The following is a 15,580-nucleotide window of genomic DNA, read 5'->3' as shown; positions in this document are numbered from 1 at the left end:
CAACGAAAGACCAGAAGGGTCAAGACAAGACAAAGTGAGCAAAGGAAACAACAAAAATGGTTTGAGGAACAGCAAGAGAGAAGATGATGCAACACATAACAGAAATTAAGTGGAAAGGACTTCACCCATGGGCTCGTCCCGGGCTCGGTCCATAAATATTACTAATATATACTCATCAGTTCATCAACATGGCAGGAGGCTGTTAGTCCTGTATGGGGCTAATATATGTATCCATGTATTCATCACATTTAATGTGAGATCCCACACACTGTATCCTCTCATAGCAGGGTGGACAATATTACAGATAACAGGTCATTTGGATTTTATGGGGCGGCATTCAGGGAATGGGCAGGTCGGGCTGGAGAAAGAACAGTGATTAACATGACGAGTTCTGTGCTGTCACTTCCCAAACATTCAAATTATATATACATATACATATACTGTATATATATGTATTCCTCCCCCACCTTTAGTTGTTTTTTTTGCAGCCATACTATTTACTATTAGGTTTAAATGAACAGTATCTTTGTTTGCAATTTCTATTTTTGTTATGTTTTTGTCGTTTTTTTTTCAGAAGAGACAAGACAGTACACATACACACATTGAAAGAGAGAGAGGAATGAAAGAAAAGAAAATGTTTGAATCGGCTGTAGATTCCAGCCAGATGAGTAATGGTGGCGGTGACTATGGTGCTTTGGCAGCTCGGTAGGTCGGTAGGTGGGAAATGACAGCAACACTAATGATGAACACCAATAGAAACAGAGCCCTGACGTGGTCCTGTTCTGCTGAAGCGTTGAAGGATGTGTTTTTTTTTTTTTTTTTTTTTTTTTTTTGGGATGTCCGTCCCCTTCCCTCCCCAACCCACCGTCACTCAGGACAACGCAGCGAGAGCAGACCCGTGCGTGTGGGTGACACGTGTGCAGTCAGGCAGGGTGGGGTGGGCAGGATCTTCAGGTAGGGCGACGGGACGTGCCGGTGGGTTTGAGGGTGCAGGGGGGTTCGGGGGGGTCGGGGGGGGGGGGTGGTGTTGTCAGCGGGTCAGACTGAGAGGGCTGGAGCAAGGGCAAAAAGGAGGGAAAGTTGCAAATGTTCTCAGGGAGTTGCGAACAGAAGTCTCCAGCCATTGTCCACTCCCTCTGGTACCTCCCCCGTCCTTTGCTCCCTCCTGTTAGTGTGGAGATTGGATGAAAATGTCATGTGTGAGTCCTCAGCCCTCTCTTCCGCTCCCCTTTCCCTCCCAAAGACTCCCCCTCCCCCCTCCCCTTCTCCTCTTCCCCCCTGACCCACGTTCAGCTCAGTTATACGGAGGTCTCCACGCAGTAGAGATGGGCCAGGTGAGGGGCGGAGGGTTTCCCCGGCCTGTCCCTGCCGTGATGGATGTGGTGGTGTTGGTGGTGGTGGTGGTGATGGGGGCTCCGGTTGCTGGGGGTAACTGCGTTGCTGCTGTTTCTGTTGCTGTGGGTGTCTGTTGAGCTGCTGCTGCTGCTGCTGCTGCTGTTGTTGTTGTTGTTTCGGTTGCACGGGGTCACCGGGAGGCTGTACTGGCGGTAGGGGCGGGTGGGGTGGGTGCGGGCGGGGGGCGGGGGCTGAGCGGGAGGGGTGGCGGCTTGCGGAGGGCCGGGTGCAGGTGCTGGTATCTGCTGAGCTCTGATTCGTCGTCCACGTCGGTGTCGTCGATCAGCGGGATGTTGTGGATGAGGTCATTGATGAGGAACTCCGGGTGGGCCATGAAGTTGTGGATGGAGTTGCGGGATTCTGGTTTCTCCCGGCCCTCGTACAGGTTACTACGGAATGCTTTCACCACTCGCATCTGCCGAAAGAAAGGAAGACGAGGGAGAGACCACAAGAAAGAAAGAGGTGATAGTTAGACATAACAAAAGGTAAAATAGAGACAAGGGAAACCCAGCAGACAGACAGACTTGTGTCCTCCAGCAGACAGACAGTGACAGACAGACGGACGGACTCAGGGTCAGGTGGCTACAGTCAAAGTTTATACAAGATAACTTCTTTCGATCACATTAGTTTTTCAGTTAATTTTCTATAAACATTTTGACTGAGCTGAAAATACTGAAAAAATAAGTTAAAAGTCTATTTTGACATTTGGGAAAAACGCTTATTTGATTCTTATTTTTGTCGAGATTTAGATTGGAAGATTGATGCCCCTCTCATGTCTGTGTGCTAAATATGAAACTATAGCCACTAACAAGCTGAGGTTGAAGACTGGAAACGGGGAAACAGCTGTCTTGGCTCTGTCCGAAAGTAACAAAATGTCATATCTCTTGGTTTAATGTGTAAAAAAAAAAGTAGGTTTTACAGACAACGTCTAGACTAGATTACGAATGTATCTACAAACATTTCTTCGATGGGTGTAATGACTCCCTGAAGTAGCCAGAATTTTAATGTCTTAATTATTAATGCTTTAAGGGGCATTTACTGCATCTGAACTGCTTGTCGGATGGTTGAATAGCTTTGGAAACCCACCCCCACTTTACAACATCCGATTAGTGTTGCCTGTGTTCGACAATTTCTGAAACCGACAATCCGACATTCATACCCACTTCATGCTGGGATTGGCCAGCTGTGTGGCGGTGAGAAAGTAAGCAGGGTTTGGATTTCTCTCTCAAGCTCTCCTTTTTTCATGTTTTTTTAATAATTATTTCTGTTACTTTTCATGTGAGAGCCAGTTTCCCGAGTTATGGCGTTGAATAACTTTTATATAATAAGTGTTTTTGCAGAACATTATCATGTCGCAGTGAAGCTGACCTTTGGGATATAAAATGTCATCACTTCCTCATTTTATCCTGTTAGACATTTGTGTGAAATGTCATAATTAGCGTAGGCATCTAGTGAGGTCACAGTGACATTTGACCTTTGACCTACATCAACAATCTAATCTAATCAGTTCATCCATAAAGAGGATTGTCGTTCCAAATTTGAAGAAATTCCCTCCAGGGGGTCCTGGAATATCACATTCACAATAATAGGATGGAAGGACGGACAACCTGAAAACATTATGCCTCCGGCTGTCAGCATAGGCAGAAAGGAGCACTCATCCACTGGCAGTGGGAAAGGAGTCAATCGCCTAGTTTAAGTTTAAAAATTAAAACACCTGCATATACAAGCTAATTTTGGTAGAAAACAGATGTTAGAGGTGCCGGTACGTGGATTTTCTTGCCTTTGGACAGAGCCCGGCTTGCTGTTTTCCCCTGCTTCCAGTCTTTATGCTATAGCTAAGCTAACCGGCTAACATCTGGAAAATCTAAAGGCCAGAGATTGAGAGTTCTGAACCACAAACAACTTAAAGAGTTTCCTCCTCACCATAAGGATTATGTGTTATTTGGCAAGACAGCTTTGGACTTTTGAAAGTATCTGCTGTATCCGGTAATGAATAAACAAAACGTTTTGGCATGAGTTTGAAACTGTCACCAAATTTAAAGGTGCCCTGCCACACGTACTTCATTACTTTGTGGTAAAGTTCTACCATGGACTCTGTAACATTTTTTTGTGGAAAAAAATGCCTTGGTTACCTTGTTTCAAGCCTTTCTAGCGTGGTATAGAAAGCCTACAGGAAGACTCAGCTCGATTTCTGCCAGTTCTCATTAATATTCAACAAGCTAAGCTGTTTGAATCTGATTGGCTAACAGCTAGCCAATGAGAGCCTGGCTGTCAGAATCCTTTACCCAGCGCAACTGGGCGAGCTCATGAATAGTAATAAGCTCAGGCAGTATGATGTCAGACTGACCAGCTTTTGTAATTGGCCTGATTTCTCTGCTTATTTCTTTTCAGTGACTAGAGCTGACCGAGGAGGTAGCAGTTCATTTTCACATTCACCACATAACACAAACACATATGGACCTAACATATTTCAAAAAATGCAAGTAAAAACGGTTTTGTATGGCAGAGCACCTTTAAAGGCAAGTTTATTCGCAACCTCACTTTGCCTCTGGACTATTTCAACATCAAGATGCTGTTTATTTCTTAGTCATGTCTCCTCCGTGTTATTCTTTCAGGGACATTTAATCCGTCCTCACTCATTTTGTAGAGAGTGCATGATTTCATTGCAAGATATCAAAGTAACTTATATAACTTTGAAATGATATTACTGTAACTTTAGGAACACAAATATCTCGACAAATTCAGTATCAACAGAGCGTCCACCTGATCCTGTCCGTCTCCACCAGACAAAAAAAAAAAAAAGAATTCAAAATGAGTTGGCTTATGACATATATTTTTGTCAGTTCTCACACACCAATCAAACCTCACAAGACTAGAGCATTCAGTAGCCACCATCACAAAGACCAGAAACACTGCAGATGCTTCACATTATACACACAGCATATGTGTGTGTGTGTGTGTGTGTGTGTGTGTGTGTGTGCATGTGTGGTGAAAACATTCATACCTCGGCACACTGGATCACATGCATTCACACGCACAAATAAGGGAGGTTATTAGGCACAGATGGAGAAAAAAAGCAGAAATGGTGAGTTTGTTGTACAACATAAAATAAGGGCAAGAACCTATAGCAGTGACCATACAGACACACACGCACAAACACACACAAACGTCCATGCAGCAGCAGCGTAACTGAGTGAACCAACAGTTCAGTTGTTTCCATATCGTGCGGCTTGGAGGTTGACATCTGCATGCATTGGACAGTTGTCAATCATGGGTGCTGTTTGTTAAAGTGAGCTGGTTTATACATGCAAACACATCGACAGCCAGACACACACACACACACACACACACACACACACACACACACACACACACACACACACACACACACGGGCATGTGCGAAATGTACTGCAGCCATGCAGCAGTGAGGGACAGAGAAGAGCAGAGTGATTGAAACGATGATGCTGATTGTGAAGTCGCTGCAGGATAGAAAAAAAATAAGCAAGTCTTGCAAAACAGAAAGATGACGTCACAGAAAATCAGCATGTTGGAACAGTATGGGATTGGTTATATTACTAGAAACAGAAGATGATTGGTTCAAAAGCCAGAGAGAAGCTTGGGTGTCAGCCCTGTCGCAAAGAGAGAGGCAGCCAGGTCATGCTGAATCACATCTTTGTCACTTATGCTCCCTTTCTTTGTCTTTCTCTCTCTCTCTCTCTCTCTCACACACACACACACACACACACACACACACAAAAGTGAGGTCTATGAGTGTACTTGAAGGTGCATTATGCAGTGTATGCGTGCGTAAACACATTCCTTTGCCATGGCAGTTGGTCCATGCACCCTCCTCCCAAGCCCAAACAGAGGAAAAGAAGCAGCATGAGCTCAAAAGAAACAGATACAGTTCAATGCAAATACACTGACAGGCACAGGCAGAGCCCTACATAGAGACAGTTTGGGCCGAATGAGATCAACAGAGAAGAAGCTGCAACACCAACTGGAGTCCAAACTGTGATTATGAGAGGTGGATGGTCAGACAGCTGAATGGAGATCGGTGCTGCAGTCGGCCAAACTAAGAGGAGTCTCTATATATGACTCTGCCATATATGATAGACTGACAGACAGACGTACAGACAGACGGTCAAGCAGTAGGTTCAGTGCTTTGTGTGTTTTTCCAAAGAGCCTGTCAGACAGTAGAAAAACACCTCATGCAGACTGAGAAGGTGTCAGAATGTTACTTTCTCACTTCGTCAGCGCTTGGTTTGTTTTCATTTTGTCTCCATGGAAAGTGTAAACTTTCGAGTATATAATGTCCCCAGTGTGACCAGAGCGGCCTGGAGGTCAGGGCACTTCTGTGTTACTCATGTCTTTCACTTTCTTTCTTTCTCTCTCTCTCTTTCTCTCTCTTTCCCTCTCTCACTGTCGGCTCTTTCAGCAGTGCTTAATGGAAAAACAAGGATGGTTAAAGTACGAGAAGGAAATAGGCGCTGGAAGGTAGAGAGGCTGCTGAGTGCAAAACAATTGCTCATGAGAAGAAACTGCAACATAAATTCAGGGAAAAGCTGTGAGGTAGATGACTTGTTAATGGCTCCCATTTCCCACAGTGTGGCCTGACTCTGAGTAGCACCCACCCTTTGATATGTGATGACTGAGCTCTAATCCATAGCAACGCCTCAGCAACACCTTCCTCAATTCAACGCATCTTCTCTTCATGTCTCCTACTCGCGTCCTATTTAAGGAGCAAAAGCTGAGAAGGGAGGCTTCTTTTTTTTAATATGAAAGATCTTTATCAAAGAATTGAGGAGCTGAGGATGGATTTGAGATTTAGTCTAAACAGCCCATCATTCCCCTTAAGGTATCCTGACCAACGCAAACCTTCGTATTCATCTGTTTTCTTAACCTAAGTGTAACTGCCAGTCTGAAATGAAAACAAACTGGATCCATAGATCGGTTCGGAAGATCCAGATGGATCACTAAAGGTCCAGCACAGCTCAGGTGGATGAAAGCATAAAACAGAGACATCTACTTAGAGCATTTTGATATCTCAATTTAATATTTGAGATGTTTCTCTCAGATATCGCTAGGCTCTTTTCTTAGCCAGTGATGATAGCTTTGGCTGTAAAAGTCAGGGAGGTGATGGTGTCGACGTCAGAACTTACGCACATCATACTGCAACGGGGCACAGTGCCAAGTCTGAGGGCGGGGTCTGCGTTGCAAAGCCCAGTGTAGTAAAATAATGACCCTGAAGCCGGAGGGACAGGTCATTCTGTCTTGATAACACATAGGCAATCATTTGTAGTGTGTGTTTGTTGCTCTGGGATTCCCATATCAGACCATTTCATCAGGCTTTAGGTGATCGGAAGAAAGTACTGAAAGTGGTACTACGACAAACCTACGACAAACTGTGACTTTCTTTACTTGCAAATTTTACTTTTAAATTGACGAACATCATATGTGTGATTTATGGCTCAAATGGTCCACCGGAAGGGGAGGGAATTCGCGTCTCTATACTTTTTTTTTTGTGATCAACTTTTTATTAGCACCTTCAGACATACAAAAAAAATTCCACAATGTGTGACAGGTAATATCAGATGGTGCACACCTCTCTCTACTTTCTGACTTCCTACCCTGTATGTGGCTACCAGCCCTAAGCTCATTGGTTTCCTACCAAAGATGGAAATCTTCTAAAACGGGTCATCCCGATATAGGTCATCACATATCTCGCTAACGATATATATCATCATTTATTACACGGCCTTGTTGAATACTCAATTCTGATTGGTCAATCACGGCATTGGACGGAGTTTGGAACATAGAGTCTGGCGGACCATTTTGAATAAATAAAAATCGCTTTTGAATCAATATTTGTGCTCATACAGCGGATCACAAAGGGAGCGAGGAGGGTGGAGGAAACAGGGCCAGCGCTAACGGCTGCAGTGCAAACAAAGCATTAGTTATCTCCATGGTTAGCTCACTCACCGGGGCGACCTGGCGTCTCGACCCGTACGCAGGCGTCATCAGCGGTAAAGTTAACCATATTGCTGTAACCAGTTGGGCCGCAGATATGGAAAAATATATACGTTAAACATTTTTATATCGTTTTGACGATACAATTTTATTTTCTCTAATATGACCAAATAATACCTACACAATGACATTCCCATCAGCCTCAGTTGTACTTTGAATTTAATGTTTATTAGCAAATTAGCATGCTAATGCACTAAACTAAGATGGCGAACATGGTAAACATTAAACCTGCCAAAAATCTGCATGTTAGCATGCTGACATTAGCATGTAGCTTAAAGCACTACTGTGTCTACAGTCTCACAGAGCTGCTTTAGCTAGAGACTCGAGCTTTTGAACAACAAAGAAGTTACTTGTTAGGAGGATCAATTCATACTTTTCTGTGGCTGGAAGTGTATCTGACACGACCTGAATTCGGCTTTTTGAATAAACTTCATCCTAAAAGCGCAAGCAAAAGGGAACAATTGGACTTTTAATTTGACACGGGCTGCCTACATACAACGTGAAGTGATTGAGAGAAGCAAACCTAAATCACATTAAACTTTAAGTTCATGCTTGCTTCTTCACATTCCCTACTTGTCAAATTCATTTGGTTTCAGGAATTGAACCACAAGAGGATGACTTCAAAATGTGAGTATGTGTCATACTACTGTTAAGTAAGAGATCTGGACACAACAAGCTCTTCAAATGAAGGAAAAAGAATTGGAAAAAAGCAAGCAATGAGCTAGCAGGGGTGGGACCTGAACCCTAGTTCCATACTTTGACTGTATTTTGTATTTTACTTTTAGTATTTTGTAATTTAGTTGTTTTTTCTATCAGGCAGCAAATGTTGCAGCAATGCCCAGCTCTGAATAATGATATAATACATTGTATTCCTTATTATTATGATGATGTTACAAAGGGATGGTGAGAAGTATGTGTTTGTGTCTGTTCAGGATATGATCAAAACAGTGTGGTGTCTGCCGCGCCTCTCTATCTATACCTACAGGTGATGGAGCAGCGTGGGGAGGAAGGCAGCGTGGAATGGAAGGAAGGAAGGATGGACTAAAGGGAGCAAGGAAGGTAAGGAGAAGCAACTGAGAAGACGGATGAAGACAATCAAATGAAGAGGCCGCACAACCACACACATGCATGCACACACATACACACTCATACACAAGCACACACTCACACACTGACAAAGAAACACACACAAGTCAAACTACGGCTCTCGGATATGTCAGCAAATGCACACACATAAACACACTTGCAAACAGACACGTGCGGAACTGACATACAAAGAAATTAAGAGAAAACATGAAGAGTGGACGCTACTCCAGTAAGGAGATGGGAGGATGACAAAAAGGGATGAGGTAAAGGACAAAGTAAGTTTTTTTTTTAAATGGAGAGAAAACCTACTAAAGAAATCTTATCAGTATGCTTTACAAGAGCCCGTATTTAGATCTGGTAAAAATCTAAATACCTCGACAAAAGAACAACTCTACTTATGAAGAACAATTAGAATACATTTCACAGAATATTTCTGCAAACAGGGAACCTGTAATATCTCATAAATATAGAAGAAAAAAGAGAGAACTTTGATGGAGAGAGGGAGAGAGAGGGAGAGAGAGAGAGAGAGAGAGAGAGAGCGAGAGAGAGGTAAAAAACAGACTGCACAGAGAGAAAAAAATCAGGACTTTTTGGAGACATCGGGGGGCCAAACTTGTGGCGTTGGAGCTGGAAATACTGTTACAGAAACAACCAGTAGACAACAATTGCAGCACCGGACATAAGTGAGAGGAGCAAAAGAAGGAGAAAGAAAGCAATAGTGATAGAGTGTTATGGGGCTTTTATACTCGAAGGTTTACAGTTTAGAGACTTGAAGAAGCCATATGAAAGCCATTTGGTAATGAGAATGAATTCTATGGCAGTGAAATCTAATCGTAGCATTTTTTACGAATAAAAGGAGTCACAGAATTGTTACAGCAACACTATATATTCTTTTTTTTTTTTTTTTTTGAAAATTAAATGACACCGCTCCTTTACATTAGCGATGTTCACAGCAGGGCTACCACAGTAACCACGCTTGACCTCATTCACAGACAGGAAATAACACATGGTGCAGGAGGAGCAGCCATTTGCTCTCTGAACTTAAGGATGCGTCCGTGCCTTGTCGGAGTAATTCAAACTGTGTACGCTGCTTCGATCTCTTCTTTTGGTTCTTTTAAAAATCACTTTCTTTCTTTATGAAGAATGCTGCTCCGTTTCTGTCAGGACACCTCAGACAGAGAGAGAACAGCAAGCCGCCTCCTGCACCGACCAACACTCAACGACAAAACAGACTCTGGACTGGGACCGGGACTGGATTTGGACCAGACCAGATCAGACCAGAACTACACAGCCGGTCAGGACTGGGTGCTGTTTGAAAGGGGGAATAAGAGAAAAGAATAGAGGAGACATTGCACACACACGAGCAGCGAGCGAGCCGGAGGGGACACAACCATAGAGAGTAAAAATACTGCAGTCCACGTGCCGTGCAGCAGTGTGTGTGTTTGTGTCTACGAATGAGTGTGAGAGGGAGAGAAGGTGACTGCAAGTATGTTTGCAGGTATACGTGTGTGTGTGTGTTTGTGTGTGTATGTATGTGTGTACATGCGTTCGGCGGACTCACTCCCGGGGGCTGGGCTGGTATTGGCTGTTGCGGTGGAGAGAGCTACGTGAGAGGGGGTAGAGATAGTGTTTACGTCGTGGAGCTGACTGAGCACGGAGGAACGCCGTCTCACCGCTCCCTGAAACGAACCGCTTCGCTTGAACGTGCTCACTACCTCCATCTGCAGGACAGAGACAAAACAGCAGCACTCAGTGAGGGCAGGAGGCCGGTCTGAGTGTATGTGTGTTTTTGTGTCATGTTTGTGTGTTTCATCATTTCCTCACAGCAGAAATGATAGAAACAGCATTCAAATGTCCTTTGATGGTGCATCACAACTGCTTTCTCAATGTTCCTGACCAATGGGGCTGCAACTACTGATTACTGTATATTCATTGTCGATTCACCTGTCGATTCACCTGTCGATCAATCGATTAGTTGTTTGGTCTATAAAATGTCAGATATAGTGAAAAATGTTGATCAGTATTTCTCAAAGCTCAAGACGACGTCCTCAAATGTCTTGTTTCGTCCACAACTTATATATATATATATATATATATATATGTGTGTGTTCAGTTTACTGTCTTAGGGGAGGGAAGAAACTACAAAATATTCACATTTCAGAAGCTGAAGTTAGACTTTTCATAAAAAAATAACTCAAACCGATCGATTATCACAATAGTTGCCGATTAATTTAATAGTTGACAACTAATCAATTAATTGATTAACCTTTACAGCTCTACTAACCAACAATAATTCTAAATGATGACTGTGCGTGTATATGTGGTTGTGTGGTTGTGTGTGTGTGAGTGTGTGTTTGCATGGGTATTTGTTGTCTGCACACTCAGACCAAACCCTCTTAATGAAAAACTGACCACTTTACGCCGAGGCACTTAAGCAGAGACTCTTGCCTGGATCTCTAACACTGCTTAGAAGGCTGTTAGCCGCTTGTTGTTCGTATTGATGCTGTTTTGCTGTCTCAATGTACATTCTCACACAAAGCAGTGCAAGAATCAATCAATTAAAGTAATCAAGCAAGTCAAAAGCCTGTCTACTTAATAACACTCTCACACACACACACACACACGCATAACAAGTGCCGCTGCAGCGATATACACACACGATCACAGCATTTATCCTCTATCGTGATGTTTATCAGCCTCTAAAATACCACTTCCAAGTTAGATAAAGCTATTTCATGAGGTTTGAGCAGTAGCTGTGTAGGAGAGAAAAAACTGGAATTATTATGTTTGGCACAAGTCAGAAGAAAATCACAGACAGGATGAGATAAAGACTATTGATGAGTAAGAACAAAACAGATACAGTGTTTAAACTTAACTTAAATTGTATATCTGTTATAGAAGAGTCAATATTGCAGTAGATCTCTTAAAGGACTTTCTTTCCAAAAGTCTCTTATGTTAGTATGTAACGGCCATGATACTGGCAGTTTATTTAGGCAGTGATACTAAACAATTTAGGAACAATATAACCCCAAACTAATTTGCAAAGTGCAAACATTAGGCATTCAAATTCAGATTCCTACATCATTTTGTCTTTTGGTTTTCATCATACTTTTGGTAGATTCCCCATTTATCTCTAATTCACCTTAAACAAACTGCTTGTGTGTCATGACCAAGTGAAACTTCTGGTTGAGGTGTTGTGTCTCTATTTCTGCGAAAGAGGTTGGTTAAGGTTTATTTTGGTGGTCTGGTCAAACAGTACCTGGGTCTGGATGCGGTTGAGGCCTCTGAACCAGAGGATCTGTCCACGGCGCAGCTCTCTCTCAGCACAGTCAATCTCCTCCTCATCTTCTGCCATCTCCTCACCTTCCTCTTCCCCAGGCTCGTGGCCCATCCCTGCCTCCTTCAGGCATGGCAGCCGGGCTGTTGGCACCGTGGCAATCACCTGGAAGCCACGTTTGTTAAATTGTTATTTACCAGAAGACGCTAGTATGGCGTTAAACTGAGCACCTGTGAGATTTACTAACCATTTTGGATCAGATAATGCCAGATTATTCCAACAGAATTAAGTAGAGGATAGAATAGATCAGAGGTGTTATCTAAGTCAGTGTGAAAATGTTTGCACACTAGAGGATGTTCAAATCTTAACAGATTTTAAAAATCATCTGTGAGAGACCACAGACGTCAACAGGTTTATAGTTGCAGTTAGTAACTTTTAAAAAAAAAACTATATCCTCACAGTACTATATGAAGCAAATCATCTATGAAAAAATCACTTTCCTCTTACTCTTCCTGGTGCTCCTTATGGCATATAGAAATCAAACAATCTGTTGGTGATCTAAAATGAAGACCGATTCAGCAACAGGCATAGCCTAAAATAAGCCTAAAATAAGTGAAATTAGCCAAACACGTTGCCATGTTGGTCTGTTTTGAAATCCAAGAGCAGACAGTCCCCGAGTGAAGCGTTCGTCCAATCAGGTTTAGCCATCGCAGTTGTAGAAAGCTGTAATCTGTTTTCTTTGCTTATCAGTGGTCATTGAAGAGAAACTGATAACTGCTAGTTGCAAGCCCATGAACCGTCTAATGCTGGAAAGCGGGGCAATCCCTCCTGACAAAAAAAACGCCACTGTGGACACATACCGAGAACTCACATCCCCGGTCAACTCAGTTAAGATGCAGGACCAAACACTTGGCATTCTCCTGAACAATTTAAAGCGTGGCGATTCCAGGGACTTGGGATCTCACAGAAACCTGCATGATCAAACTGTTGCTGTCAGATGGTAGCACTTGGTGACATTTTTTGCTCCGAAAAACAAACAAAACCACAAAATGCATTTCCTGCAGAAAATGCTTGTGAATAATAAAATAAAAAAATAAAAAAAACTAAATTGCTAAAACTAAACTGGATTTCTGGCATAATTGAGTGTTAATTGAGAATAATTGAAGTAGTGAGAATAGTTGGAAAAGAGGGAATGGTTTTAATTTGTATGAATTTCATTGAAATGTTGAAAAATACAAATAATGTATTAAACAAAAGTGGAATATTTTAAGTAAAAAAAAAAAAGTAGGTATAGGTATATAGGAAGGTATAGCACGTCAAAAAAAGTGATAAAAAAGTCAAAGTATAGTATGCTGAAAAAAGTCATACGATAGTATGTCGAAAAATGTGATAAAAAGTGTCAGTATAGTATGTTGAAAAAAGTCAAAGCATAGCATGTTGAAAAATGTGATAAAAAGTCACAGTATGTTGAAAAAAGTGATAAAAAGTCATAGTATAGTATGTTGAAAAAAGTCATAGTATAGTATGTCGAAAAAAGTCATAGTATAGCATGAAAAAGTCTCTTTCAGTTAGCATATTGGACCTCAAAACTTATATAGGATTCAACCACTCAACCTTCTGTCTTCCAATTAGACAGAAAAGTAAAACAAGTCATCTTATAGCATGTTGAAAAAGTGATTAAAAAAGTCATAGTAAAGTATGTTGAAAAAAGTGATAAAAAAGTCATAGTATAGTTTGTCGAAAAAAGTGATAAAAAGGGATAGTATGTTGACAAAAAGTGATAAAAAACCACTTAGCAGCCCTTAAAAACGCAGAAAATGCTTAAAGAAGCACTAAATTTAAACAGTGATCACACAAAAACTATAAAAGCTATCAAAAAGCTGAATCATTTTCCAATAGCTGAAGGTTTTTTGAATAGTTTAAAGTTTGAATCACATCTGTAGGTGAAAGTATGTGGGAGGAGTAGCATTTAGAAGTGGGAAAAGCCTGAACAGGATTTAAAGATTGCTCCATTGACTTTCAATGTAAAAAGAAAAAAGCTTAATATTTCAAAAAGTATATATGGTGGAGAAAAGTTGAATACAAGCACAAATGTCAGTAAAGAGCTGAACATTTTAATATTTGAAAGTTTTTTCTAGCTGAAAGTATGCAGATATAGTAGGCGACCGAAAATCATACGAAAGAATCGAATAACAATTTTGTGACAAAAACTGTCCACTTGGCTCGGGAGACAGAAATTATATTCCCACTGTTTACAGCCACGTTTCTGTTCTACACAAGTATGTAACATCCGGCTAGTGACGCTTCCCAGTCAGCTCGCTGTCATTGCTGTTGCGGGTTTCTGCTCAATATTCCATAGCGGTTCCTTTCAGACTATCATATGATTTCGGCAGATAATCTGTTCAGACCAGCCTCGAATCGGGAACACCCATTCGATTGTTGGGAATGGCAAATCAGACCCAAAATCTGCCCATTTATCCTCGAGTTTGGGGCTAGCATTAGCCTCCCCTCAGAGAAAACTCTAGGTAAACCAGGCCTGATAGTCTACATTTCAGCTCAGTAAGGTTTGACTCAGCAGGCTGAAGAGCTGCTTACCTGCCCCCAGAGGAGCTCTCCAACTCCCACGAACAGACACCAGAGCCACTGCTCCACGTTGAGAGGGGCACAGCTGAAGGGCGTCCCTCCCCACTGCACAATCACAATCTGCAGCAGAAACACAGTGAGGGACATCATTATTGTCACACATACAAACACAGTTTTGAGGGAGAAACCGGTACTGCAAAAAACCTAAAATAATGCCAGTATGTGTCAACATTCAACACCTCTATCTTCTAGTTTGTCACGACTTCAAGTAGGAAAGTACAAGGTGGCATTTTCACTGTAATCCCTGCTGCATCTAATAAACATCAAACCAAGATGTGTAATAACACATGCAGACATTTAGTGTTTGAGTATTGTATTTAATTATTCATGAGGTATAGCTTTCCCTGAATGGCTAGGAAGATCATGAAACGTCCTTTCACAATCTGACCTGACCAACATCAGGTCATGGAAATGTATCTGTGTGTATTTCAACCTTATCTCTATCTATCTGAATGAGGGATATGGTGTGAAAAAAAGACCTGCAGTTCTTTCCAATGTGCTCTGTGTCTCTGGGACAGCTACGAAATCTGCTCTACTTCCGCCGTTTCACATCTTACTCTGTGAATTAAAGATTTATTCCTACAAAAACAGTTGCTGATTGTTGGAACAGTGGAAAGACTAACTATGATGGATTCTCTAAGGTTAATTCAGTTTCCGTTTGAATAAGTGTGTTGTACAATGAGTAACGGTAATTAATCTTGTCTGGTCTCAACTCAGAAGGTGTACGGTTTGTATTTTCCAAGTTGAGGTGTAAGAATATTTCCTTTGTTGACAGTTTGTAAGTTTATTTTGTTATCTAAAAAAGCTAGAGCTTAGTGAAGTCACCACTCGTGCGCAATGCATCCTGGTACATGTAGGCACAGCTGACACGGCTCCTGCGAGCAGAAGAACTCACTTTTTCAGTCAATATAGCACACACTGTGGAATTTATTTCTTTAATGGACTACATGTACCATCAGTACTGATTGGGCATCCACATTAAAGGTGGCTGGTTTCCTGTCTGCGTTTTCATAGGTGGATCACAGTAACACCATGCTCCTATAGGTCTATTTGCCTCAGTGGATGTAGCAACAGTATTTTAAATAGCAACATGATCATTTACAACAAGAGCGAGGTTTATCAGAGTGACACTATCATCTTGACACCAA

The 15,580-nt window shown here is 41.9% G+C and overlaps 1 protein-coding gene across 1 annotated transcript in view; it reads right to left on the bottom strand.

The window, feature by feature from the left end:
* Nucleotides 1-1,702: 1,702 nt before the first annotated feature.
* The window catches only part of atp2b3b (ATPase plasma membrane Ca2+ transporting 3b), a 55,421-nt gene continuing 41,543 nt past the window's right edge, over nt 1,703-15,580 (bottom strand). Inside the window, exons 23-26 of the mRNA XM_028582907.1 lie at nt 14,385-14,492; nt 11,772-11,954; nt 10,074-10,233; nt 1,703-1,810 (exon numbers count right to left, since the gene is read on the bottom strand). Coding sequence (XP_028438708.1) covers nt 1,785-1,810; nt 10,074-10,233; nt 11,772-11,954; nt 14,385-14,492 — 477 coding nt within the window. The 3' untranslated portion in view covers nt 1,703-1,784. The remainder of the gene's footprint in view (nt 1,811-10,073; nt 10,234-11,771; nt 11,955-14,384; nt 14,493-15,580) is intronic.

Source organism: Perca flavescens, chromosome 7 (assembly GCF_004354835.1).
Source record: "Perca flavescens isolate YP-PL-M2 chromosome 7, PFLA_1.0, whole genome shotgun sequence".
NCBI classification, from domain to species: Eukaryota; Metazoa; Chordata; class Actinopteri; order Perciformes; family Percidae; genus Perca; species Perca flavescens.
This window is presented reverse-complemented; position numbering and strand designations above follow the sequence as displayed.